The sequence below is a fragment of the Lepus europaeus genome, chromosome 14, assembly GCF_033115175.1.
Source record: "Lepus europaeus isolate LE1 chromosome 14, mLepTim1.pri, whole genome shotgun sequence".
Taxonomy (NCBI): Eukaryota; Metazoa; Chordata; class Mammalia; order Lagomorpha; family Leporidae; genus Lepus; species Lepus europaeus.
This window is the reverse complement of record NC_084840.1, coordinates 30,540,690-30,566,200: the sequence shown is the minus strand read 5'-3', so window position 1 is coordinate 30,566,200 and position 25,511 is coordinate 30,540,690. Positions and strand designations below refer to the sequence as shown.

At 41.9% G+C, this 25,511-nt stretch overlaps 1 protein-coding gene across 3 annotated transcripts in view; it reads left to right on the top strand.

Moving 5' to 3' along the window:
- ESRRG (estrogen related receptor gamma) overlaps positions 1-25,511 on the top strand; it is a 237,842-nt gene that overhangs the window by 38,010 nt on the left and 174,321 nt on the right. Inside the window, exon 2 of one of the 3 annotated variants that reach the window (XM_062211325.1) lies at positions 8,772-9,187. In XM_062211325.1, the coding sequence (XP_062067309.1) occupies positions 8,772-9,187 (416 nt within the window). Of the gene's footprint in view, positions 1-8,771; positions 9,188-25,511 lie in introns of those variants that run through there. The other 2 variants (XM_062211327.1, XM_062211326.1) reach the window with 2 other exon arrangements.

Below are 25,511 nucleotides of genomic sequence, written 5' to 3'. Positions count from 1 at the left end.
TATTTTCCCCCTACTGTTACAGTCCTTGGATGCAATCTGTGTAATAGCTAATAGCCATCATCAGTTAAATATCATGTTAGTTATAAAGTAATGTCATAAGAATTGATTTGGACTTGGCAGTGGAGGAGAGCTCTCGCTTCAAAGCCGATGTAGATGATTAGCCAGAGTTTTAAGCAGAATCATGGCTCATATAAACTGTGTATTTTTTATAGACTTATAGCTACTCTATATTACATGAGTGCCCATTATATTAAAGAAAAGCGCAGACAGTTAATTATGCAAAACATCATGTATGCAATTACCCAGCATTATTATGCATTTAACAGTTTTATTGATTTGTCGGTAGCTCACTTACTGTATGTAGAGCTATAAACAAGAGATGCTCACCCCCAGATTGAAGTAGGTCCAAGGAAACAAGCTAAGGATAAATTACACTGCTACAGGCCTCTGCATCAGATCGAATCCTCAAATACAGAAACTGTCAACAATCACAGTGTGCGACACATGGTGATATCACAGGACCATTTCTTTTCCCATTCATAAAGTTTATCAACCAGGAAGCATACGAAATCACTGGCAGCACAAATGGATGCAACTGCAATTTCCTACATCTAAAATAGTCTGCATAACTTATCAAAGTGATTGGCAGTGGCCTGCAGCTCACCTAGAATAGTATGAGATGCTGGTATATCTGCAACCATGTTCTAATACATCTGTACAGTGGTCCCTCGGTATCCATTGAGAACTGGTTACAAGACTCCCCTGGGAAACCAAAATCCATGGGTACTCAAGTCTCTTGGTAGCATTTGCATACAACATACAACCGGAGCCAGTGCTGTGACATAGCAGGTAGAGCCACCACTGGCGACGTCAGCATACCATATGGGTGCCAGTTCAAGTCCCACCTGGCTGCTCCACTTTTAATCCAGCTCCCTGCTGATGTGCCTGAGAAAGCAGGGGAAAGTGGCCCAAGTGCACTCACCTGGGAGACCTGGAAGAGGCTCCTGGGTTTGGTCTGGCCCAGCTCCAGCCATTGTGAGCATTTGCCATATGAACCAGTAGATGGAAGACCTCTTGTTCTCTATAACTCTGCCTTTCAAATAAATAAATAAATCTTTAAAAAAAAATACAACCTATACACATCCACTTATATACTTAAATTATCTCCAGATTACTCATAACCTATCATGTAATGTAAATGCCCTATAAGTAGTCATTATACTGTATTGTTTAAAAAATAACAAGAAGAAAATAAGTCTGTACATGTTCAGTATACACATAGGTTTTTTTCTGTGAATGTTTTCCATCCATGGGTGGTTGACTTTGTAGATGCAGAGCCTGCAGGTGCAGAGGGCCCAATGTTTATGACACTACCAATCCTTCTCGGGTTGGACACTTTTTTTTTTTTTTAAGATTTATTTATTTGAGAGAGTTACTGAGCAAGAGGGAGAGACAGAGGGGTTCATTCCCCAGATGGCTGCAATGGCCAGGGTTAGGCAAGGCTGAAGCTAAGAGCCAGGAGTTTCATTTAGGTCTCCCACGTGGGTAACAGGGGCCCAAAAATTTGGGTCATCCTCCATTGCTTATCCCAGGCCATTAGCAGGGAGCTGGATTGGAAGTGGAGCAGCTGGGAAACGAACCCAGTGCCCATTTATGATGCCGACATAGCTTTAGCTGCTAAATCACAATACTGGCTCCAAGGGTTGGACGCTGTTACTAATGTATCTCTTTTACTATTGTTCTGAGCCTTTGTTGCTAAAAATGAATATCCTCCAAACTTCCTTTATTTTAGGTCTAACAGTAAGATTATTTTTTTAAAGATTTATTTGAAAGGCAGGGGCAGAGAGAGAGAGAGAGAGAGAGAGAGGTCTTCCATCTCCTAGTTCACTCCCCAAATGGCCACAACAGCTGGAGCTGGGCCAATCTGAAGCCAGGAGCCAGGAGCTTCTTTCGGGTCTCTCATGCAGGTGCAGGGGCCCAAGGACTTGGGCCATCTTCCGCTGCTTTTCGAGGCCATAGCAGGGAGCTTGATAGGAAATGGAGCAGCAGGGACTTGAACTGGTGGCCATTTGGGATGCCTGTACGCCACATCATGGGCAACTAATCATCCCCATTCACATGGGACTTAGGATTTCACCTAGGACATGGAATTTCAGTGCTTAAACCAAAATAGTAGATCAATCTAATGTTGGAATAAAATTTTATAAGAAATGACCATTCTACTTAAGATTCCTAAAGCAAACAGCCTGTCATTTAAGTCCTTCCTGGTAGGAGTATAACATTAGTTATAAAGTTATAATCCATGGGATACTTTTAGTGATCATGCAGAAATTAATTGAAAGTCATTTGTTTATTTGCCCTGAATTCATTTTTTTTTAGTGCAGTGGAAAACTTTGTTTTAGTTATTTATATAAGGGGAACACATTTCATGTATTTCATATATACAGTGGGCAACCTTTTAAGAGTCAGGAGAAAAGTTGTTGTGTATCCTGAATCAGGGTGCTGGGGTTGGAGCCCTTGCTGTGCTTCTGATCCAGCTTCTTGCTAATGTGCACCCTGGGAGGCAGCAGATGGTTGCTCAAGTCCTTGGTTCCCTGCCACCCACATTGGAGACCCAGACTGAGTTCCAGGCTCCTAACTTCAGGCTGGACCAGCCCATGAAATGAGCTTTTAGGGAGTGGACCAGTACATGGAAGATCTGTCTGTCTCTGTATTTCTCTCTCTCTCGCTCTCGCTCTCTCTCTTTGTGTCTGTCTCTGTTGTCCTGCCTTTAAAATAAATACAAATAAAACAAGTGTCCAAAGAGTTGGGAAAGCTCTCAGCTTAAATCGGGGACTCTAGTTTGCTTTCAGGGACTGGCCCCTTGTCTCCACACTGCAGAGCTACATCGCTTGTCAGCAACTCAGCGCCAGCTTTGGAAGCAGCTGTTTGCTTACTCCTGTTCTTGAGGGAGCGAGTTGGAAAGCCTTTTGCACTAAATGTACATGTTATGTTTCAGAGAATTGAGAAGGAGCATTACGAAGTGATTGTGATCCTGTTATACAGAAATCTGTTCTATTAGGGTGGGCTCCATGTTTATTACAGAAGCCCTTAACATTACACATACCCATGTGTTCATAGGTGTGCCCATGAGCAAATGGGTCAGGATTTACAATTCTCCCTTCACAATTAACAATTTACTTCTGTTAGGTTAACCAGGCAGACCTTAAGATATTTCTTATTAAAAGAAAAAAATCCTTTCTCTTCCTTCCCCAACTAAGCCAGTGTACCTTAATGCAATGATGATATGTTAGACCCAGCAGTTGTCAAAGCATCCTATTACTGTGATGCCATAATGACACCCTGTCTCTGTAAAGCAGTCATGTTTTCCCAAATCACACGTTGCACGGTTGATTTCTGACATGACACTTCATTCGGCTGCTTTCCCTTTCTCCTGCATCTCCATTCTCTGACAATAGCAGCTGGTGCCCATTTTGTTACTAAGTGATTCACATTTTGCCACTTTACGAGAGTGCAATTAGTTGAAGCGGACTGAAAAAAAGCTCATTGTAAAGTAGCGTGCTTGACGTTGTAACTCAGGCTGCCAAGGGTGCTTCTGGGGTCAGGGGCTCCCAGGCTGCACCTCAGGGAGCTGCAGTTCTAGTTCGGAGGTTTTTCACCTAAAGTGTTTTTTAAAGAACCAAAACTGTGAGCCCCTGGGAGCTTTTAATATGTTTTAAACAAGGTCTGATGATTTCAGAAGGTAGAAAAATGAAATCATCCCTACAGTTGTGTTCTTGTATTAAGGAAAGAATGATTAGGTGGCGGGATTTAACAAACACTTTTCCTTTCCAGTCCTGAAGTTCTCTGACTCCATGAGAGGAGCTGGGGACTCCTCTTATTGCTCTGTGTTTGCAAACTTGCAGGTGTGCTGACTTCAGTGTTCCCTGTACAAAAATAGGGAAAATAACTTAGCTAAAGCATTTACAATTTATTGTGATCATGGGGATCATTTCAGGCCCTTTAGAATGACAAAGAAAATAGTGATTTGTTAACGGTTATTTAGCCTATGAAGATGTCTGGCACGGGTTCAGGTGTTTTCAAAGTTTCAGAAGGTCTCTATGAAATGTACTTCCCAAGAAGGTCTGGAGTGAGCATTTGGCCTGCCAGTTAGGACAGAAGTTAGGACAGCCACATTCCATATCTGAGTACCTGGGTTCGATTCCTGGCCCTGACTCCTATCTCCAGCTTCCTGCTAATGCAGACCCTGGGAGGCAACAGTGATGGCTACAATAGTTGGATTTCAGCCCTGGTCCAGCCCTTGCCATCTGAGGAGTAAGCCAGTGGGTGGGAGACCCCCGTCTATCTGTGTACCTCTTGGTCTTGCAAGTAAATAAATAAAAATTTTAAAAGGGACTAAGATGAGCTATACATATATGTATATTTTATGTACTCTTTTTCTTTTAGTGAGGAATGAAAGTAGCAAGCAAACCAAGTTCTGTGTAAAATTCAGAAGATAAAATAGAGCAGTTTGTTAAGGAGCTGTATTTTGATGAGAGGATTAAGACTATGTTACCCTATGGAACATTATGGCTATGCTAGCATTTAACAAATAAAATCATTGGTCAAGTCCTTTCTTTGAAATGTGGACCACTCTGGACATCTATACGTGTGTGTGGAAATTCAAACTCATGACATTTCATTCAAGATTACTCAATTACCTGAGGTGGGCAGAATCTCTGAAAACACTTCAGCTTGATCATTACAGTATAATTGAATTTTTAACTCACAAATTATCTTCCTCTTTTTCCCTACAGCAGCAACTTTCATGGTTTCTTTTTCTTTTTCCCCCTCACTTTCTCTCACTCTGTAGGCACACGTGGTTAATTAACTTTCAAAAGTTATATCTTTTAATTGTCCAGCAGCTGAAAGATTTTGTTTGCCTGAGTGTTAGTATCTGACATCGAAGATAAATATTACCCCCCGCCTGACCCTAAGGCAAGGCTGAGAAACTAAGTCCCTATGATGAAGTGTATGATGATCATAATTGTCTGAGACTACATCTCGCACTTGGTGGAAAATACTTTTTAAAGCCCTGAAGTTTCCGCAAGGCTGTTGGATTCCTCACACTCCGGGTCTTATATATAAAAATGCAATGTTATTCTTGCCACGGTTATTTCCCACTGCAGTTTATTCTCAGCGTGTTTATTCAGAGCTCTTGGACAGCAGCTTGTCTTACTCCCTTGTCCTCAGTTATTTCTCTTAAAATCATAAAGTAAAAGTCACCATCCCAAGGCTTTAAAATAAATATTTCCCACATATTTCGACACATGTTATTTCTATTCATAATTCTTAACTAAATTTAGATTTTTATTAATCCAATGTGACCTAAAATTTTTGCATTAACAGCACAATGTGGAATGGGGCTTATTCTCTTTGGCTACAGATAAAGCCATCATTTTGAAAATGGCTCTTTCTGACAAAAAGGTGTTCTTTTGAAATAAAGTCTTATTCACTACATTCCTCTTAGAGTTAATGTGAATTTTAGTGCCTCTAATTTTAGATTGAAGTGAAGTCTAGAATAAAACCCACCCGCTGACAATTGAATTTATAGATAGTTGTGAATATTTCAGGCTTGAATAATAGAGCTGTAGAATTGCAGAGACAGAGAGAGAGAGAATTAAGGCTTGCTGTAGTTTTAGGTTATAATGTAATGGTGTCTTGCAAGTGCTCAGTGTAACGAGCTAAGTAGTAATTAGGAGACAACTGTGTTCCTTCAGAGATTGTGTTTGGGTGTCAATCCAAATCCCGAGGAGGGTGATTCCACAGCCGGGGTGGGGGCCCCCTTAGCTGTGGGTGTAATTGCTGAGAAGGGAAAGCCGGAGATCTTTCCATGTACTACCTCTGCCTCTGTGTGCTTGATTACTTGTTAAAGAATGAGTAAAAAAATACCATTCAAAACTCTCATGCCTGTAAGACATTTCCGCTCCCATCTTTGGAGTCAAATCCAAGTATATACAGCTACTTCCTAGCTGTATGATTTTCAGTAAGTTTCAGAATGTCTGAGTCTCATTTTCTTAGAGAAATACCTCCTGCTCAAGGGTGTCTTTGGGGTTCAATGATGTAATAAGTGCTCAGCTTGGTGCCTGGTGAGCAGTGACAGCCCTGTTAGCATTTCCCCTGGACAAAGGTTGCGACGGAGGAAGCGATTCCTTGCCGGAAAATAGACATGTACAACTTACAGCGCAAAGCCACTTGGTTCACTCTGATTTACTGCACATGTGGCCAGACTTTGCTAGGAGAAGATCTGGCCACTATTCCAAGGACTTCCCTGACTGGGAAGTTATGGGCTGAGATGTTAGAAGGGACAGCTGGCTGGAGACACTCCATTTTTCAGGAACTTTAACCACACACATTTGACACATAAACATTTGGTGACCTAGCAAATAACTGTTCAAAAAACGAGAAAGTAATTTCTGGTCTTGTTCCTTACATAAAAAGTTCTGCAAATAGTAGAAATCAGTGAGAAAAGTGGAAGGGGAGGGGAAGCAAACTTGGAAGAAAATAACCATGGTAGATGCATAAAAAGAGAAAATGGGGGGGGGGCGGAGGGAGAGGGAGAGGGAGAGAGAGAGACAAGGGGATGGAGGTCTCAGAGAATATGTTTTGTGATCAAGTAACATCAAGCAATTCTCTGGGAAAAAAAAAAGAAGAAAGAGCCATGATGCCTTGCAGGCAGATGGTGAAAGAGTTAATTGTCATAGCTGTGAGAAATTCAGTGCCAGAGAGAGGAGCAACCATGGTTTAGTACCCTAATAACTTCTAACTGTAGTCTAAGATCATAATGTATGTGCGAGCAGTCCAGTAATTATAAGGTAATAAGTGAAGTGGTGGTGTAAGTGCTCTAAATTAAAAGGAATTCGCAGGGCTGCTGTAAGTCAGTGGCGACCCGCTTTCTTTCAAACGTTGACTTGAGGAGAGTGCTTAGCCCAGAGTGCAAGCAGGGAGACAAGGAGAGCGAGCTATTAATTACCATGCTCATTAACAGTGACGGGTACGAGGCAGCGGGCGTGGAAGGACAGGATGCTAGAGTTCAGGCTGGCGAGGGGGGTATTTTTTCGTTTGCTGGTGCTTGAGAAAATGACAGCACACACGAGTGGGTGACAGCCGGAGATATTTTGGTGACTTTTCTTCTTCCTACTCACTTTCTCCACGTCCCGATGTTGCTTGACCTCAGAAAGTGGAGTGAGATCGAGCTAACAGGCACATTCTTGCCTTCCTGCTTTGCTGCTGAGAGTGCCTTCTTAGAACAGTAGAGTGAACATGCCTGAGAGAAATTTCCATGTCTTCCTCCACTGTAAAGTCACAGAACAATGTGGGTAGGGAGACCTGGAGGAGAGCGTGAAATCTGTGCAGTGATAAAATATCATTAGATTTATAGGGAACAAGATAATTGCATCCTTTGCTTATGCTGGGACTACTCCCCCAAATTCTAGTGAATGGCCCTTGCACAGTGGGGGTCCTATAAATCAACTTTCCACTGGGAAGCAATTACCTAAGCCTCTTTCTCAACTGTCACCTCTTCTTTCTATAGCAGGCTCTCCGAAGGGTCTTAGAGATGTTGCTAAAAGGGGTTTTGCACTATGGCTAAGCAGAAAGAAAATATGACCAATTGTATGTATCTTTTCATCTAATTACTTTTTCAGAAATCCAATCACTGATGGGTCCAACAAAGAAAGAGGGGCAAAGTGTTTCATTCAGATAAGAGAGAAATAGTTTGTCAGTGAGAAGCTTCCTCATCTTCCTTTTAGGAGGTATGGTGTGGAAAGGCAAAAAGAAAAAGGGGAAGGGAAGGACCAGCACAGATCTCATTCTTTCAAGACACATTTTCCTAGATGTAAAGTAACAGATTGATGGACCCACGGGTATACTGCAGGCTCAAAGGGCTTTTACTGATCCATCTCTTCAACAGTGGCAAGTCACACATAAGAACACGCACACACACACACCTGCAAACATTTATTAATCAACACTGGTGATTATTCACTAAGTTTTGTGCACTCCAGGAAATAATCCTTAAATATCAGCTAGAATTTCATCCTTGATGTCTTTCTATATTGCTAAATGGGTATGCGATAGAGCAATTTAAATAAAGAAACAAAGCGATTGAGGATATATTCCCTATGTGTCTTAGTCTGATCAATAAAAAACACAGTTATGCTTATGGAAGCGTGCTGACAGACAGTAATTACAGTGCTGAAGATCATCTGTTCAGTCTTGAAAATAAAAGTTTGATTCTGCTCATAACACAGTGATGCAGCATCAGAATGTGGAGGGAAAGGGGGAGTGAGGTTAAATGCAATGTTAGAAATGATATGGGCTTTGCAAATCACCAACTCTTCCACGGGTCAATTTAGAAGCAAGAGAGTTGATTTAGATATCGACAGTGGTTCTCCAAGAGAAAGGAAAAATAAAAGCGATCGGACCCTTTAGAGCTTTTGTTTATGGCCTGTCTGGGCCCTTTGATGTAACCCTGTCATGCCCTTATGCTGATTACCTTCTTGTAGAACAAGAGATATTGACTACAGAATGAGTGATGGTCCCCGGCCCTTTAGATAGCACTCTCAAACAGCAATGTCTTCAACATACAAAGTCTTGTATTTTTTTCCTCTTTCCATCCTTCTTTCTCGCTTTCTCCCTCCTTTCGCCATCTTTTTGTTTCTCCCTCTTTTGCACTGTGTATATGACACTCTCTCCTCTTTCTCTCCTGACTTGTGTCTCCCTCCATTCAGGCTTCTCTGCAGAATGTCAAACAAAGATCGGCACATTGATTCCAGCTGTTCGTCCTTCATCAAGACGGAACCCTCCAGCCCAGCCTCCCTGACGGACAGCGTCAACCACCACAGCCCTGGTGGCTCCTCAGACGCCAGTGGGAGCTACAGTTCAACCATGAATGGCCATCAGAACGGACTCGACTCGCCACCTCTCTACCCTTCTGCTCCTATCCTGGGAGGTAGCGGACCTGTCAGGAAACTGTACGATGACTGCTCCAGCACCATTGTTGAAGACCCCCAGACCAAGTGCGAATACATGCTCAACTCGATGCCCAAGAGACTGTGTTTAGTTTGTGGTGACATCGCTTCTGGGTACCACTATGGGGTGGCGTCGTGTGAAGCCTGCAAGGCATTCTTCAAGAGGACAATTCAAGGTTAGTATTGGACTTGGGAGTTCCCTTCTCCCTTCCAACCTCACATGATTTCCCCCCCTTACCCCCAGCTTCTCTTCTTTGACAGTCAAGTTTCACAGTCTTAATTCTCTCTGGAGTAGAAAACAGAAGTAGACTACCATGGATCATGGAGGATTTATAGAATAAACTCCCCCAAGATATACTCCATTTGCATTAATTCTACTTGCACAATTAAGCTCTCATAATGCAATGATAATAAGCTTTGGGGTAGAGTTTTTAAAAGTATACCTATTATTAGAGCAATGTGGGTATGCATAGCAACTGAACAAATGCACTGTAGATTTTTTTAAAAGATTTATTTATTTTATTTGAAAGAGTTACAAAGAGGCAGAGGCAGAAAGAGAGAGAGAGAGAGGGAGGGAGGGAGGGAGGGAGGGAGGGAGGGGAGTCTTCCATGTGCAGCCAGGAGCCAGGAGCTTCTTCAAGGTCTCCCACATGGGTGCAGGGACCCAAGGACTTGGGCCAGCTTCTACTGCTTTCCCAGGCCATAGCAGAGAGCTGGATTGGAAGTGGAGCAACTGGGACTCAAACTGGTGCCCATATGGGATGCTGGCACTACAGGTGGCAGCTTTGCCTGCTACACCACAGTGCCCACTACACTTTAGATTAATAGTGCTTTCTATCCCTTTGGTTCTTTTAGATGCATGGAAGCAATAAATAGTTTAGACAGTGGTTATCAAACTTGAGCATGGATTAAAATCACCTGGAAATCTTATTTTTAAAAATGCTGATTACCAGGTCCCAGAGACAAAGTTCCTTATTTATTAGCTCTTAGATGGGGACTAGAGAATGTATTTTTCTTACAAATCCTAGGTGATGATGATGCCGCTGATCCAGATACCACACTTTGAGAACCAATGCTGTAGGCAAACTTCACTATTACCTCATCTTCCTTCTTTCCCTGTTGTTGGATATACTTCCTTTTCTTTTTTTAAAGATTGATTGATTTGAAAGACAGAGTTGCAGAGGCAGAGAGAGAGAGATAAAAAGAGAGGTCTTCCATTCTGCTGGGTCACTCCTCAAGTGGCCACAACGGCCAGAGCTGGGCTAATCTGGAGCCAGGAGCCTCTTCCCAGTCTCCCATGCTGGTGCCGGGACCCAGGTACTTGGGCCATCTTCTACTGCTTTCCCAGGCCATAGCAGGGAGCTGGAAAGTGGAGCAGCCAGGACTTGAACTGGTACCCATATGGGATACCGACACTGCAGGTGGTGGCTTTTCCCACTACACCACAACACCTTGCCCTTGGATATACTGTCTATACCTTTTGAATTATACTAATGAAATGATACTTATTTCAGTGATCCCAAATATAGCAATGAAATTAGACTTAATTATGATACATTTCCAATACATATGTGTAAAACAAACCCAAACCTTTATTTCTCCAGATTTATAAATAACATTATTATTTTCCTACACAAAATGTAGAGCACTATGCCTGAAGTTTTTATGTGCTCCTCTAAATTAGTGATGTGCAAATGCAGAACTTGGCTCATTACAAAAAGCTATAGCTGTGTATTCTGGCAGAAAATTAAACTTCACCACTTTTTTTTTTCCTTTTTTAAATTTTATTAATACAAAAAGAACAGATTTCATGTATTTCATAGTTATTTTTTTAAAAAAACTTTATTTATTTATTTATTTGACAGGTAGAGTTAGACAGTGAGTGAGTGAGTGAGAGAGAGAGAGAGAGAGAGAGAGAGACAGAGGTCTTCCTTCCATTGGTTCACCTCCCAAATGGCCACTACAGCCAGAGCTACGCTGATCAGAAGCCAGGAACCAGGTACTTCCTCCTGGTCTCCCACACAGGTGCAGGCACCTAAGCACTTGGGCCATCCTCCACTGCCTTCTCGGGCCACGGCAGAGAGCTGACTGGAAGAGGAACAGCCGGGACTAGAACCCGGGGCTCATATGGGAATACCAGCGCCGCAGGCAGAGGATTAGCCAAGTGAGCCACGGCGCTGGCCCCCATAGTTACAGTTCTAATAACCATACTTCCCACATCCCCTCCTCCACCAATCATCCTCATTCCTTCCTTCCTTCCTTTTCTTCCTTTAATTTAGATATTTTACGATACACATTTGAAGAAAATGGGAGGAGGCAAGAATAATTGTTTCTTGAGGGTCACAGCACACTACTCTGTGGTTTAAAAAATACACGTTTTTAACAACCAGTCATGAACACGTGTCTGTTGTTCTCAAGCTCGCTAGATCATCAGAATCACCTGGAAATGTTTTCAAAAAGCTATTGATGCCAGGGCTTATGCCTCCAGATTATGACTTAATCAGTGATAGACGTGGCTGGGGCAAGGAAGGATATTTGAAAGCTTCCTCCAGGATGCTTAACGTAAAGCCAAAGTTGAAAACCACTGCACTGTGTACTTGCTGTTCTGTATTCTATCATAGCAGTTTTCAAAGTGTGCTGACTGGGCCCCCAGCATCAGCATCACCTGGACATTTGTTAGAAATGCACATTCCTGGGCCACATCCAAGATTAACTCTAAATCTCCAGGGGTGGGTCCAGCAGTCCCTGCTACCAAGCTCTCCAGGTAGTTCAGATGCTTAGCCAGCTTTGAGACCCCCTGTTCTTACCCTGTGCTGCTGATGATTTCTACTGACATCTGACCATGGTCATCTAATGGTCCTTTGTTGGACATATTGAAAATGGTTTTCTGTGGACCCTTAATAACTTTGTGCTGTACTAGTTTTTAAAATACAAAAGAAGTGATGTTTGTGAGCTCTAATCCCCTTAAATATTTTAACAAAAAGGTGATTCTGAGATCATTTAAGTACCCAGAGTAGTCTCCCACGCTACCCTTTTAAGGACGTCTGGCTATATAGCTCCTCCCCATGAGTTGCACTGAAGATTATAGTGCCTGTCCTTGGTGGCATAGGCTGTATCATCTCCACCTTGATTTTGTGCTTCCTGTTGCATAGCTTCCTTGGTCCGCGGCTGATGAGAACACAGGTAAAGGGTTTGCTTAAAGCACACTATTTTTCAGGATGGATATTTGAGCTCGGGGTAAGATGCTGGGATCCCAGATTCTATATCAGAGTGCCTGGGTTCAAGTCCTGGCTGTGCTCTGCTTCCAGTTTTCAGCTCATTTTCACCCTAGGAAGCAGCAAATGATAGCTCAAGGAGTTGAGTTCCTTCTACTGTCTTGGGAGACCTGGGTTGTGTTCCTGGCTCCCAGTTTTGTCCCTAGTCCAACCCTCACTACTGGGAGCTTTTGGGAAGTGAATCAGTGGAAGGGACACCTCTCTGTGGGACTCTTTGTCTCTCTGCCTCTCAAGTAAGTAAATAGATCAATCAATAAAAATTTTTAAATGTACACAATTTTTCAATGCATCATAACTCTTTAATATAATCAGTATTTAAGTCTAATTTGTTCATAACTTTAGTCATAGTTTTAACTGGGAAACACAAAGCCAAATTAATAGGAAATACATTTGAATCCCCCAAACATTTTAGTACATATATTTTCTGGCTCATGGTGGCTATATCTTATTAATATTTTCTCATGAAAAGTCTTCATCTGTACTTTCCTTGTCCTTGTCTACAAGTAGAAAGAATTAATAGCTACTAGACTGCTTAAGGATAAAATGGTATGTATTATATATAAAGTAAGCAAGTTAAAAACAATGGTTTTCTAAGTTGAAAGCTTTGTATCACTTTATAGTATTTTAAAAATCTCTTCAGTCTATTTACTAACACTGCAAAACTTGAGGATGAAAACACATGTGCAATCTCTGGGTTGTAACCAGTCATGCTTCAACAGTATTGTAATCCTTATGGTTACAGAGTATATAAAATTTGAACTGTTAGTAATTTGATTTTGTTAACTTGGTTTACACAGCTCTGAGTCTAACTACACAAAGATAAGCAAATATTTTGGGATAAATTAACAAGTTCCATGTATGCTAATATAAGCGAGAGGTTCTCAGCATGAACACCGGTCCCATTTACTCAACAAATATTTACTGAACACCTACTGTGAGTCAGGCAGTGCTGGCTGGAATTCCTTGTTATCAACATTTTATTAAAGCTTTGCTCCCAAAGGTTATGGATTCAGGCAAATTCCTCCTGCAAATGGGTCCTGCCTTAAGGAAATACTAAATTTTTAAGGTGGGGGATTACACTCTTTATCTGTTAGCACATTTTATAAAGATAGTAAAGATGGGACAACTTTGTGGGAAAAAAAAAAAATTCCTGATAGTTGTTGAAAACAAAATAGGAATGTATTCTGGATGTCAGTTGCTCTGCAGTGGTTATTACTGAGCAGTGATTAGAACAGAACAACTGGAATTCTGTGCATGACTATTTTTTAGAAGGCTGTGATGTTACCAAAAGCGCAACAGAGCAAAGCACGGGATGATTCTTGGCATTGATGTACGGTGCTCAGTTTTACTCCATATTGGAGAGAACAAGTTTCAAGGATTTTGAGCAGGAGACAGAGATGTCACTGTCCAGATTAGCACTCTGGACCTGCCCACCTGGCTGTGCTTGTAGCTGGCAGCTGGGCAGCACTCAGTGAGGCTACCCTGCTAGCTACATCATCAGGCATCACACTGTGGTGCTTACTTAGCCCCAAGAAGGCAGTGAGGCAAATAAAGGGATTAAATTGTGAAAGTGTAATGTAATAATTAGGGCGGTAATTGTAAGGAAGATTGGAACGGCCCCTCCTTTCTGTAGCCAAATAGTGGTAGCGATTGAACTTCAAAGATGTTGAAAGTGGCCTGAACATATTGTACCATGAGAGACTTTTATTCCAGTGCTAAAGCGGCCATAGAATCCATCCTCATGGCTTCGGGCAGTATCAGCATTGCAGATTCTGCCTACCCTCTCTTCAGGCTGTCCATGCACTGAGCGGATTGCATAACTCCCCTTCAGAACCAGTCTTTATACTGGTTCACCGCCCTCGTGGCCAGGACATTATATAAGTGTGCCTTCAGCCTCACCAAGGCCTCCATCTGGTCTCATTGATTTGACTAAGGGACCTGTGCATCCTTAGGCATATTATGTACAGTGTTACCTCTTGAGGTTCTTTATTTCTTATTGCAATTAATTTTTTAGGGTAGACTATTAAGTGTGTCATAAGTATAACATTAAGAAATCAGGCAAAATCCTTTTTAAACTTGAACCAGAGAACTATCTTGAGAAAAATAGTGAGAGTTGTTCTTTCCAAAGTTGAATTTCAGTTGTAGAAAGGCAATTAATCATAGATTTCAGTGGAAGTCAACCATAAAGGCATATTTTTATTTTATTTATCGACAATTTCTAAGTTATCATTGAAAAACTATTGAATTAGGTCAGAACTTAAGTAGAGTTAACATTTTTTTATGTTTTGTTTTTGTTTTTTTGTTTTTTTTCAGGAGCTAAATGCTTTTTGGAAAACTCTGACATTTCTACCCTATCATCCAATAGGTTTACAGTAGCAGTAATTCATTGTCATTCCTAAGTGTATTAAGTTTTGGAGGTATGATACTGTTAGGGTCTGATTTTTTTTCCCTATAATCCCAATTTTGATCTCAATTCACAAATGAATGGGGAGTTTTCCCTAGACCCATGTTAATGAGCCAGAAGAGGGAAGATGTCTTATTGCCCCAAAAGGTCAATACAGATTTCATTATTTAATATCCAAAATACTAGCCCTCTGAAGTTTTAATTTCTGCATAAGAATAAGGAAAATAATTTTATATTTTTCTTTGTGTCAGTAATATAGCCATACCAGCTGCTTGTTTGAGTGCCAGAATGAAAACAATCTGCTTTTTTTTTTTTAAAAAAAAAAAGCATTAATTTGTTTATTTATGAGAGAGAAAGAGAGAGAGAGATATCTGCCATCCATTGGTTCACTCCTCAGATGGCTGCAACAGCTCGGGGGGGAGGGGTGGCGAGCAGGCCAATGCCAGGAACTTCATCTAGATCTGCCACATGGGTACAGGGTCCAAGCGCTTGTGCCATCCTTTGCTGCTTTTCCCAGGCCATTAGCAGGGAGCTGGATCCAAAGTAGAGCAGCAGGACTTGAACTGGCACACTTATGGGATGCCAGCATCACAGACAGTGGCTTCACCCAGTACACTGCCACAACAGTCCAAGGTTACAAGTTAGGGCAGTTAGCCTGAGAGATCGATGCCTGTAGCCTGCATTGGAGTACCTGGGTTTGATTCCTGGCTCTGACTCCTCACTAGAGTTTCCCATCAATGCAGACTCGGGATCTCATCTTTTGTGGGCATTTGGGATGTGAACTAGTAGATGGGAGCATGCTTTCTGCCTCTTAAATAAGTTTAAAAAAAATTAAAATATTAAAAGGGGAGCAGACATTGTGGCACCATGGGTTAAACTGCCACTTGCAATGCAGGACTCTCATATCAGAGTGCCAGTTTGAGTCCTGGCTCTGCCGCTTCCAATCTTGCTTCTTGCTAGTGCATCCTGGGAGGCAGCAGAAAATGGCTCAAATGCTTGGGCCCTGCCAGCCATGTGGGAGACCTGGATGGAATTGCAGACTCCCGGCTTTAAGTCCTGATTATTATAGGCAACTGGGAAGTGAAGTAGCAAATTGAAGATCTCTTTCTGTCTCTTTTTCTGTCTTCCTTTCAAGTAGATGAAAAATAAATGTTTTTAAAAATTGAAAGAGGAGGCCGGCGCCGTGGCTTAACAGGCTAATCCTCCACCTTGCACCACCAGCACACCGGGTTCTAGTCCCGGTTGGGGTTCCAGATTCTATCCCGGTTGCCCCTCTTCCAGGCCAGCTCTCTGCTATGGCCCGGGGAAGGCAGTGGAGGATGGCCCAAGTGCTTGGGCCCTGCACCCGCATAGGAGCCCAGGAGAAGCACCTGGCTCCTGGCTTCGAATCAGCGAGATGCGCCGGCCGCAGCGGCCATTGGAGGGTGAACCAACAGCAAAAAGGAAAACCTTCCTCTCTGTCTCTCTCACTATCCACTCTGCCTGTCAAAAAAAAAAAATTGAAAGAGGAAATTATATATTTAAAAATATGGTGGGCAGCAGATTTGAGGTGCAGTGGGTTAAGCCACCACTTGGCATGTCCACATCCCATAAGGGAGTACCTAGATGAAGTCCAGGCCACTCTACTTCTGGGCCAGCTTTCTGCTAATGTGCCTGAGAAGTAGCATATGACGACCCAAGTACTTGGGTTCCTGCCACCCACATGGGAGACCCTGATGGAGTTCTTATTTGATAAAATATATCTTCATAATGGCTGGAGAGGCCAACATTGCATTTTTCAGTCTTAGACTCCCAGGAGTTTTGTGTCAGGAAGAGGCAGTGTAAGGGGAGCTAGTCCATAGCTGTGGTCCACCGCCTTTCTCTTCTTCCTCTGCCTCCCCAGCTTGTCTTGTACATGGTGTGGACACCTCTGCCACAGAACTCCTTATAAACAGACCCTTGTCCACACACAGGTTGCACATAGTCTTCCCACCTGCTTCCCTGACCAGCCTCTAGAGGATGGAGCCAGAAGAGAGGCCATTCTAGGCCCTGGAATGGGATTAGCAAGAGGATGTGAGTGAGAAGGGTGCTGGCATTCATGGAGTACACAGGGGACAACTCCAGCCAGGCTGCTCCTTAGCATCTTTAATGGGCTCCTTGTATAATGGACACCCGCTAAAGGGTAGAGCCTGTGGGCAGGGGCTTTTCTTGTCTGAGTCTAGAGGTGGCACCCTAAACCTGGGCATTTGATGCTACAGGTGTATAGGCACACAGCCCTCGGATCTGATGCCGCCAGTTGGTTTTCTGCACTGTGAATTCCCTGATTTCTTCCTGAGGCAGGCAGTGTACTCCTAGAGGGTCCTTCCTAGATACATTTTCTTTGCTACCATGTGCTTGTTCAGTCTTGGGATACGATGTTTGCAGCAGCAGTGGTAATAAGAACATATAAATTGAGTGTATGTAATTCCAACCTTTCGAAGGAAAATAACACAATATTTTCTAAAATAATTATCCCAGTTTATAGTAAAGAGAAACTTTAGAATGAATAAGCTCCAAAATTAAAATCTAAAATAATTTGGAAATATCTAAATTGACTTGATGGATCTCCATGATTATCAGTTTGAATATGGTATTAAGTCAAATATGGAAGTTATATTTTCAAAAGAAATGTTATCTGTGATTCATTTGCTTTAACTCAGAACTTGCTATTCTTGTAAGTTTGACTTTTCTTCTTTTTCTTGCATTTGAAGCCAATTTTGTCTGATTTTTCCAAAGGTGTTAACATTGCCAAATTATAAGTGGCAAATATTATTCTACTCTTGTTATTTTAGCATTTAGGTCAAATGATTGATTATTTTAATAGTAAAAAAAGTTTAAAAAAAGTCTTGCTGACTTTTTTTGTTGGTGGGGAAGATGTATTAAGTGAATGGATGTACTAATGTAGCATAATGTACAACTTCATTTCTCTGGGTTTTGGTTTAGTGAAACCACTTCTTCGCATAAGTGAGTAGGGATTCTTTTTCTGTAGTTCATTCTGACTTTAGAAGTTGACCTAAATTGTCATACTTCTTGAGGCTATTGAAAACCTACTGATCCTAACACTTTTTGATAAAGGATTAGATAATAATTTAGATAGTTTAAGTACATTAGGATATTCAATATTTTAAGATCTGTAAGCTACATGCCTTCTGTGTCCCTATCCTTTGTTCTTTCTTGTTTATTAAGCTGCTTAAAACTATAAAGACCACTATGAGGTGGGAATAAAACAAGCCTGGAGCTGGGTTTGACTTGCTGGCCATAGTGTGCGTAACTTTTAGACCAAAACACCCTTTATTGATCTCCCTTACAGTCAGCATTGATTGCCAGGATTTTTAAGTGTTTGGGCATACAGATCATTTATTTAAACAGAAAGCAAGCTCTCTATATGATATTTTAAGCCCATTTCAGCTTTCACAAATTTTTTAGGTTTTCAGGGATCAGAATTTTCTAGTGTCTTTTCACTGTCTTTTTTTTTTTTTGTATTTTAAGTTTGTTCTAACTATACATCATCGAACATTATGACATATACCTGAGTCTATATGTACTTGTGTGTGTGTGTGTGTGTGTTTTGTCTAGCTTACCAGAAAAATATAATCAATATAAATTAAGATAAAGTAACTAGTGGCTGATTTTAAGAAGTTGGACTTTGATCTCAATAAAATCAAAGTGATTGTTTTCAGATATTAAATTTTATGGCTGATCTTTGATCTAGGAAAGGAAAACAGAAAATTTATGAACTTCACTATATGTGTGTCCTTCAGGTGTTAGAAACTCAATTTTTCTGACACCAGAATCTATGATGTCATTTACATGTTTATTAAGCACATAGTATATACTATGCTAATGTATTTTGAAAGGCACTTAAAAAATTGGCACATTATTTTACCTTTTGACTTCTAAGGTATATTTTCTGGTTGGGTGACCCTGGATAAGAACCTTTCCCATGTAAGGTATATTTGGTGATGGCATGTAGGGAGGAAATGGATTTGCAGTGAGCTCAATACCATCTGAAGATGTCTAACTAGAGTTTACTGTTGAATTGAGTGAACAGTAGACTTTCTTGGAAACACGTTTGCCAAATAGGTGACCCTTTCTCCTATTGTTGTTTTACAGTGATTGGCAGGAAGCCATAGTATGGGTTTTATGTTCTTCTGGTAAGAATACATTTATTTTGAAGAAGATATTTTGTAGTAGCAGTATCAGCAATTCGTAACAGTTACAGTTAGTTCAAGGATAAATGCTTTAGTGAACTTCTAAAGTTAGTTCTATCTTCCTACTGTCATTGAATAAATATGTCTGTAATGTGAGTTTTTTGTTTTTTTTTTAGAGAGTTATTTATTTAAGAGGCAGAGTTACAGACAGAGAGATGGAAAGACAGAGAGAGAAGTCTTCCATCTGCTGGTTCACTCCCCAAATGGTCGCAACAGCCAGAGCTGGGCTGATCTGAAGCCGGGAACCAGGAGCTTGGGTACAGGGGCCCAAGCACTTGGGCCATTTTCTGCTGTTTCCCAGGCTATTAACAGGGAGCTGGATGAGAAGTTGAGCAGCTGGGACACAAACCGGAGCCCATATGAGTTGCTGGCGCTCCAGGCAGAGGCTTACTTAGTATGCCACAGCGCCGGCCTCTGGCCTTCTTTATAGAATCTGAAAACACCAACATGTCATTCTGGAATATATTATCTTTTGATATGCATGCATCATCGGAGCCTATACTCTTATTTATTTGTTTATTATTTATGTATTTTTGTAAACTGTTTTTAGGGTTAGTGGCAGGGAGGGGGAAGTTACGCCTGTGGTGCTGACTGGGGTGCAGCTGCCCTCTTTGCTTCCATTGTGGGAGCAGCCACTGTCCCGACCCACCTGGGCCCTGATTTCTGTTCCTGCTTCCGTCACATTGTATCAAAAGGAAGCCCTGGCACTGCATTTCTGCCAAGGATTTTGTTGGTAATTCTCTTTTCTTAGCCCACCCCACTCTACTAGCTGTCAAATCCCAGCAAGCAACTGAGGAGAAGGCAGTTTGTGATGTTTCCATGGTGAACTCTAAGGGACTTCATTGATCAGTTCCAGTTAAGTGTCATAGACACACTATTGCCTTTTGGTGAAGTGGAACTTACCTTTGTGGCCTTCCTGGGAAGTGGGGTGGAGCTGATACTTTGCCTCCAGAGCACTGGACTTTAGCCCAGGACTCAACACCCATAATCAGAAATGCCTCACTGTTTGTGTTGATGAACGGGTTGCAGGTTAGTCTTTGATGATAAGATAAACAGGCAAACAGAAGTATCAGTGCCTCTCCTAATATTGTAATAGCTTTTCTTCATTCCTTCTTGCTCAGCCTTAATTGAGAACCAATTATTGACAAATAAGACTGTTTTATCCAGACCTTGTTGGATCAGCCACAGCCACATCTCATTTTATTGTCTTAAAAATTTGTTTATTTATCTGAAAGGGCTACAGAAAGAAGGAGGGTGAGAGGAGAGGAGAAGGGAGGGGAGGAGAGGAGAGAAGGGAGAGATCTTTCCTGACAGCTGGTTCACTCTCCAAATGGCCACAACAGCCAGGACTGGCCAGGCTGAAGCCAGGAGCCTGGGAGTCCATCCTAGTCTCCCACATGGATGGCAGAGACCCAAGTACGTGAACCACCATTCCTTGCCTTCCTAGGTGCATTAACAGGAAGCTGGATCAGAAGCAGACATTCCAATATGGGATGCCAACGTCACAAACAGCGACTTAACCCACTGTGGTTACAATGCTGGCCCACAGAACAACATTTCAATGCTGGAGTACAAAATGATGAGAATGATACCTGTGCTTTCTGTTTGCCAAGATGCATGCTTTTATACATAGGTTGAAAAAATTATACAGCGGCACTCTTCCTCAGTTAAACTCAAATCCAGTTGGAGTAGGTTAGAATCTGAAGGGCTGGAAAGAAACAGAAATGAGAACTGTTGTCAGAAGTCCCTAAGGATGCAGGTCACCTTCCTTTGGTAATTAACGGTAGGAACCTGTGACTCAGCAGGATCTGCTGGGTCTCCAGGAAAGTTGAAAGGCGAGCTGTGGACAAGTGGCAGGAATGGTGGGGTGGGTCAGGGCGGGGCCCACAATTCTGTTTTCCTTCATTGCTAGAGCCAGCGGCTGTTATTTCTCTTGTCTTCAACAGTTGATAAACTTAGGTACTATCTTAGAAAGTTTGCTAATCCATTTAAGTTGTAAACTGCATTAATTTACTTTTGTTTTGAAGTTTCTGGTGGTGGAATTTCAACGATGTTAAGGCAGCTCACTTAAACAATTTCAAAAGTTTCACATAAACACACAAAAAAAGTAGGCTGGTGAAGCCATACAGTGTTCTGACATAAAAGCACATATACACCTATTTTTAACAGATGTGATGCTTCAAGTTTTTATGTGGTAAAACTAATTAATGTAAAATTTACCATTTTAACATGTTTTTAAGTCATCAGGATATTAGTTAACTGTCTTCACATTATTACCAGAACTTTTTCATCTTGCAAAACTGAAGCTCCATACTCACTCATTCAACAGCGTTCCCCCACCTTATTCCCTAGCTGTTGTCTTCCTACTTTCCAATTATGTAATTCAATTAGTAGACACTTTAGATACTAGAATCATGTAATATTTGTCTTTAAAAATTATGTATACGTGTATGTATGTATTTATCTGAAACAGAGAAAGAGAGATCTCCTATCCACTGATTTTCTCCCCAAATGCCCACAACAGCTGGGGATGGGCCAGGTCAAAATTGGGAGCCAGGAATTCAATTCAGGTCTCTCATGTGTGGCAGGAACCCAATTCCTTGGATCCATCACCTGCTGTTCCCCAATGTGTGAGTTGGCAGGAGGCTAGAATTGGGAGTGCAGTGGGGACTCACAGCCACACATGGGTGTCCCAAGCAGTGGTTAACTACGAAGTCAGAGGCCCACCACAGCAGTTGTTTGTGACTGGCTGTTTCACTTAATGTCCTCAAAGTTCCTCATGTAGTGCAAGACAGAATTTCTTTTCAAAAACTGAAGAATTTAAAAACTGAAGCATTATACATTTATCTATGTGTTATATATATATATATATATATATATATATATATATATATATATATTCCACATTTTCTTTTTCTATTTGTCTGTTGGGCATTCTGGTTGTTTCCACCTCTTGGCTATCATAAACAATGCTGTAGTGTGAACATGAGTGTTCATAAGACCCTATTTTCAATACTTTTGTATATATATCAATAAGAAGTAGGATTGCTACACCCGTATTATTGTTTTCATAATAGCTACACCAGTTTATATTCCCACAACAGAGCATAAGGGTTATAATTTTTCCACATCCTCTCCAACATTTGTTTTCTGTTTTTTTTGTTTTTTTTTTTTTTTTTCTATTGGGTGGTAACTAACCTAACAGATTTGAGATGAATGTTTAAATATTTCTGAGGGGTTTCACATATACCCAAATTTTACTTCCGTAGGCTGGTCCTTAGAGGATAACTATGTGGACAGTGTACATAGTTGTTTTCAGACTCCTGAGTTCACTGCAATACCTTATACCAGTCACAGATGAAGAAATCCTACAGATAATAATCATGACTTGATTACATTAGTTTGTACAGTGTGCCACTTGTGCTCAAAGTACCTTATGCTAATTATCTTTCATTATTTCATTTTGGCCTCTATTATTATGCTATCTTCCTTTATAGATATTGAACTTGAGGCACAGAGCAGTAGTTGCCCAAACCACAGATGTACCCCAGAAAATCTGAACCCCAGAGCCTGTGTTCTTAACCCCCCATTACGTATCCTTGTGTGTTTTAAAAGTTGTTTAAAGCATTGAATAGTGGTGGACTGTGTTTTTCCTGGGAGATTTTTAATCCATGAGCAAAATTTTCTGTGAAGCTATTACAGCAAAAATGGGGAGTTAGGAATATTCCAAAAGATAATGTTAAAGGTTTTTAGAAAGGAGACCATCAGAACTAAGTCTTGAAAATGCCTGATGGTTTATGGATCATTTTCAGAAGTCCCATAAATGTGAAGCTTGAGAGGCCACCCCTTCAGGAACCCCTCAGCCGTGTTCTGTCTCAGGTCCCTGCGCTCGACACTCGATTCTCCACTGAGGTTTTGGTTGGGGGTCTTGGACCGATTCTAAAACTGTGTCTCCACACCCACTGCTGCGAAGATTTCTAGACTCTGTAATTCCTCATTTCAGGGGGAATAGGGTTCATTTCTCCCCCAGTCCACGTCCGTAAAATTTGTGACCACAAGAGAGAGCAGCTCAGATTCAAAGCCTTTCCCTTGTCTTAGGATGAACACCAGGCAGAAGGAGAAAGAAAAATCTTCAATCCCTATTTTTAAAGAAAAAAAATGTTATATTCATTGGAATTAAATCTGGTCTTATCTTGGTTTGAGCAAATGCAAGGGAATAACTGTATTTTTATACTTCTTCAAAAAGGAATCTGAGTAATACTGGAAAGAGAGTAAGAGAATTTAGCCTAAGGAAATCATTAATTTAGAACTTAAGATCTAGTTATAACTTTAAAATGAATCTAAAAGCCTATACCAAAATCTTCATTCTGATAACCAATCTTTAAGTGTGTACTGTTTACACAGTTTCCACTTAAGGAAGATCCAAGATAAGAGCAAGAATCTTCAAAGGAATGACTCTGGCCCATTATTTTGTCCTCCAGAACACCTCTTAGATCCCTTTTCTCCAAAGCCTTGTGACTACTCCAAGGTTCTCCTTGCTCCTGGAACCCCGTCGCTCTCCTCCAGTGTTCACACTACGTTTCATATGGAGAACCATTTCAAATTTTGTAGTTACTTCCAGCAAGATTCCTCCAACTCATTCCTTTTTTTTTTTTTTTTTTTGACAGGCAGAGTGGATAGAGAGAGAGACAGAGAGAAAGGTCTTCCTTTTTGCCGTTGGTTCACCCTCCAATGGCCGCTGCGGCCGGCGTTTCATTCTGATCCGAAGCCAGGAGCCAGGTGCTTCTCCTGGTCTCCCATGCGAGTGCAGGGCCCAAGCACTTGGGCCATCCTCCACTGCCTTCTCAGGCCATAGCAGAGAGCTGGCCTGGAAGAGGGGCAACCAGGATAGAATCCGGCACCCCAACCGGGACTAGAACCCGGTGTGCTGGTGGCGCAAGGCGGAGGATTAGCCTGTTAAGCCACAGCTCCGGCCCGGCCCCAACTCATTCCTGCATTTGTTCTTCCCAGATTATACTACTTTATCCAGATTTCCTTTTGAAATGTCTGCACCTAGCTTGTGTGACAGCAGTGTACGGGGTTGTGAATAAGAAAGGAAGTAGTGGGCAATAGATTGTAGTTTTTCATTGTAGCCTTTTGTCCATCTGGTTTAAGCCAAGGCCTGGGGCCCAATCCATTTTGCTGAAGCAAGTTTTATTGGAACACAGCCACGCCCCTTCTTGCATTGTCCGGGACTGCTTTTGTGCCCCTGCAGCAGGGCTGAGGAGTGACAACAGAGACTGAATGGCCTGCACAGGGGAAAGTATTTACTGTCTGAGCTTGTGAGGGCAAGCTTGCTGGCCCCTGCTGTTCTATGAAGGACTTAGAATTATAGCAATACTCCAGGAGGACAAGTCACCTGCTGCCCCTGGACAGTCCCGAACCAGGAAGCCCCTACTTCCGCCTGCTCAGTGTTCCTTTGTGTTACTCTTCCTTCCTGAGGTCCCTATCACTCCCCACAGCACAGGGCACAGATTTCAGTTCAGAGAGGAGCAACTTCACACGAGCTCTCCTGTTAGGAGCTTTCACTTCCACCCCCTCGGAATTTTCCTTGATTTATGCTAAATCCAGCTTGCAGCTCTGAGTTCCCTGGCCCTCAGAGTATTTACTGTTTTTCCAGTGTTCCCTGTTCTTTTACGCCTGAGTCCATGCAGTAGTCTTCCGATTGGTTGGTTGGTTTGTGCTTCTTCCCAAAGTGCCTTTTGATAGGGGTGTCAGGCCTGTGCCTTTTGGCTGTGACGGGTGAACTTCTCTGCTCAGCATTTCTATGCAGAGAGCAGCATGCAGGCCACTCTTCAACCCCTCTTAGTGGTTTCTCCCCATCAGGAATCCCCTCCTGGGCATTGGTACAATTATCCATGCCCATGTGTGAATTATTGTTACCCATCCCCATTTTGCCCACCAACAAAGTGACTTCACATGGAAAAGCTTTCTCAAAGTTGCCCAGGAAATGGGAGAGCCAGGGATTGAGCCCGATTCAACCCTAGGAGGACAGCTCACAATTGTTGTAGTATACCACCTCCTACAGCTTGTGAGTCACTGCCCCCAGTCGAGCAGGAGTTCCCCAGATGTGTGCAGAGAATATCCCGTATGCAAAATGCTTGGAATAGGAAGGGTTTTTGTTTTTTTATAATATTTGCATATAAATAATAAGATATCTTGGGGATGGGACCCAAGCAGAAATATGAAACCTATGTTTCATGAACCTCTTCTACACATAGTCTGAATGTAATTTTCTTGTAATTTATTTGAAAGAGTTAGAGAGAAGGAGAGAGAGAGAGGGAGATCATCCATATAATGCTTCCTATAGTGAAGGGATCGTGACAGGATCCCTGCACTAAGTGGTTCACTTCCCAGATGGCTGAAACAGCCAGGACTGGTCCAGGCCAAAACCAGAAGCCAAGGAACTCTATCCAGGTCTCCCATGTGCGTGACAGGGGCCCAAATTTCTCAGGCCATTAGCAGGAAGTGGGATCAGAAGTAGAGCAGCTGGGACTAGAACCCATGCCCATATGGGATGCCAGCATCATTGGCATCTATTTTACTGGCTATG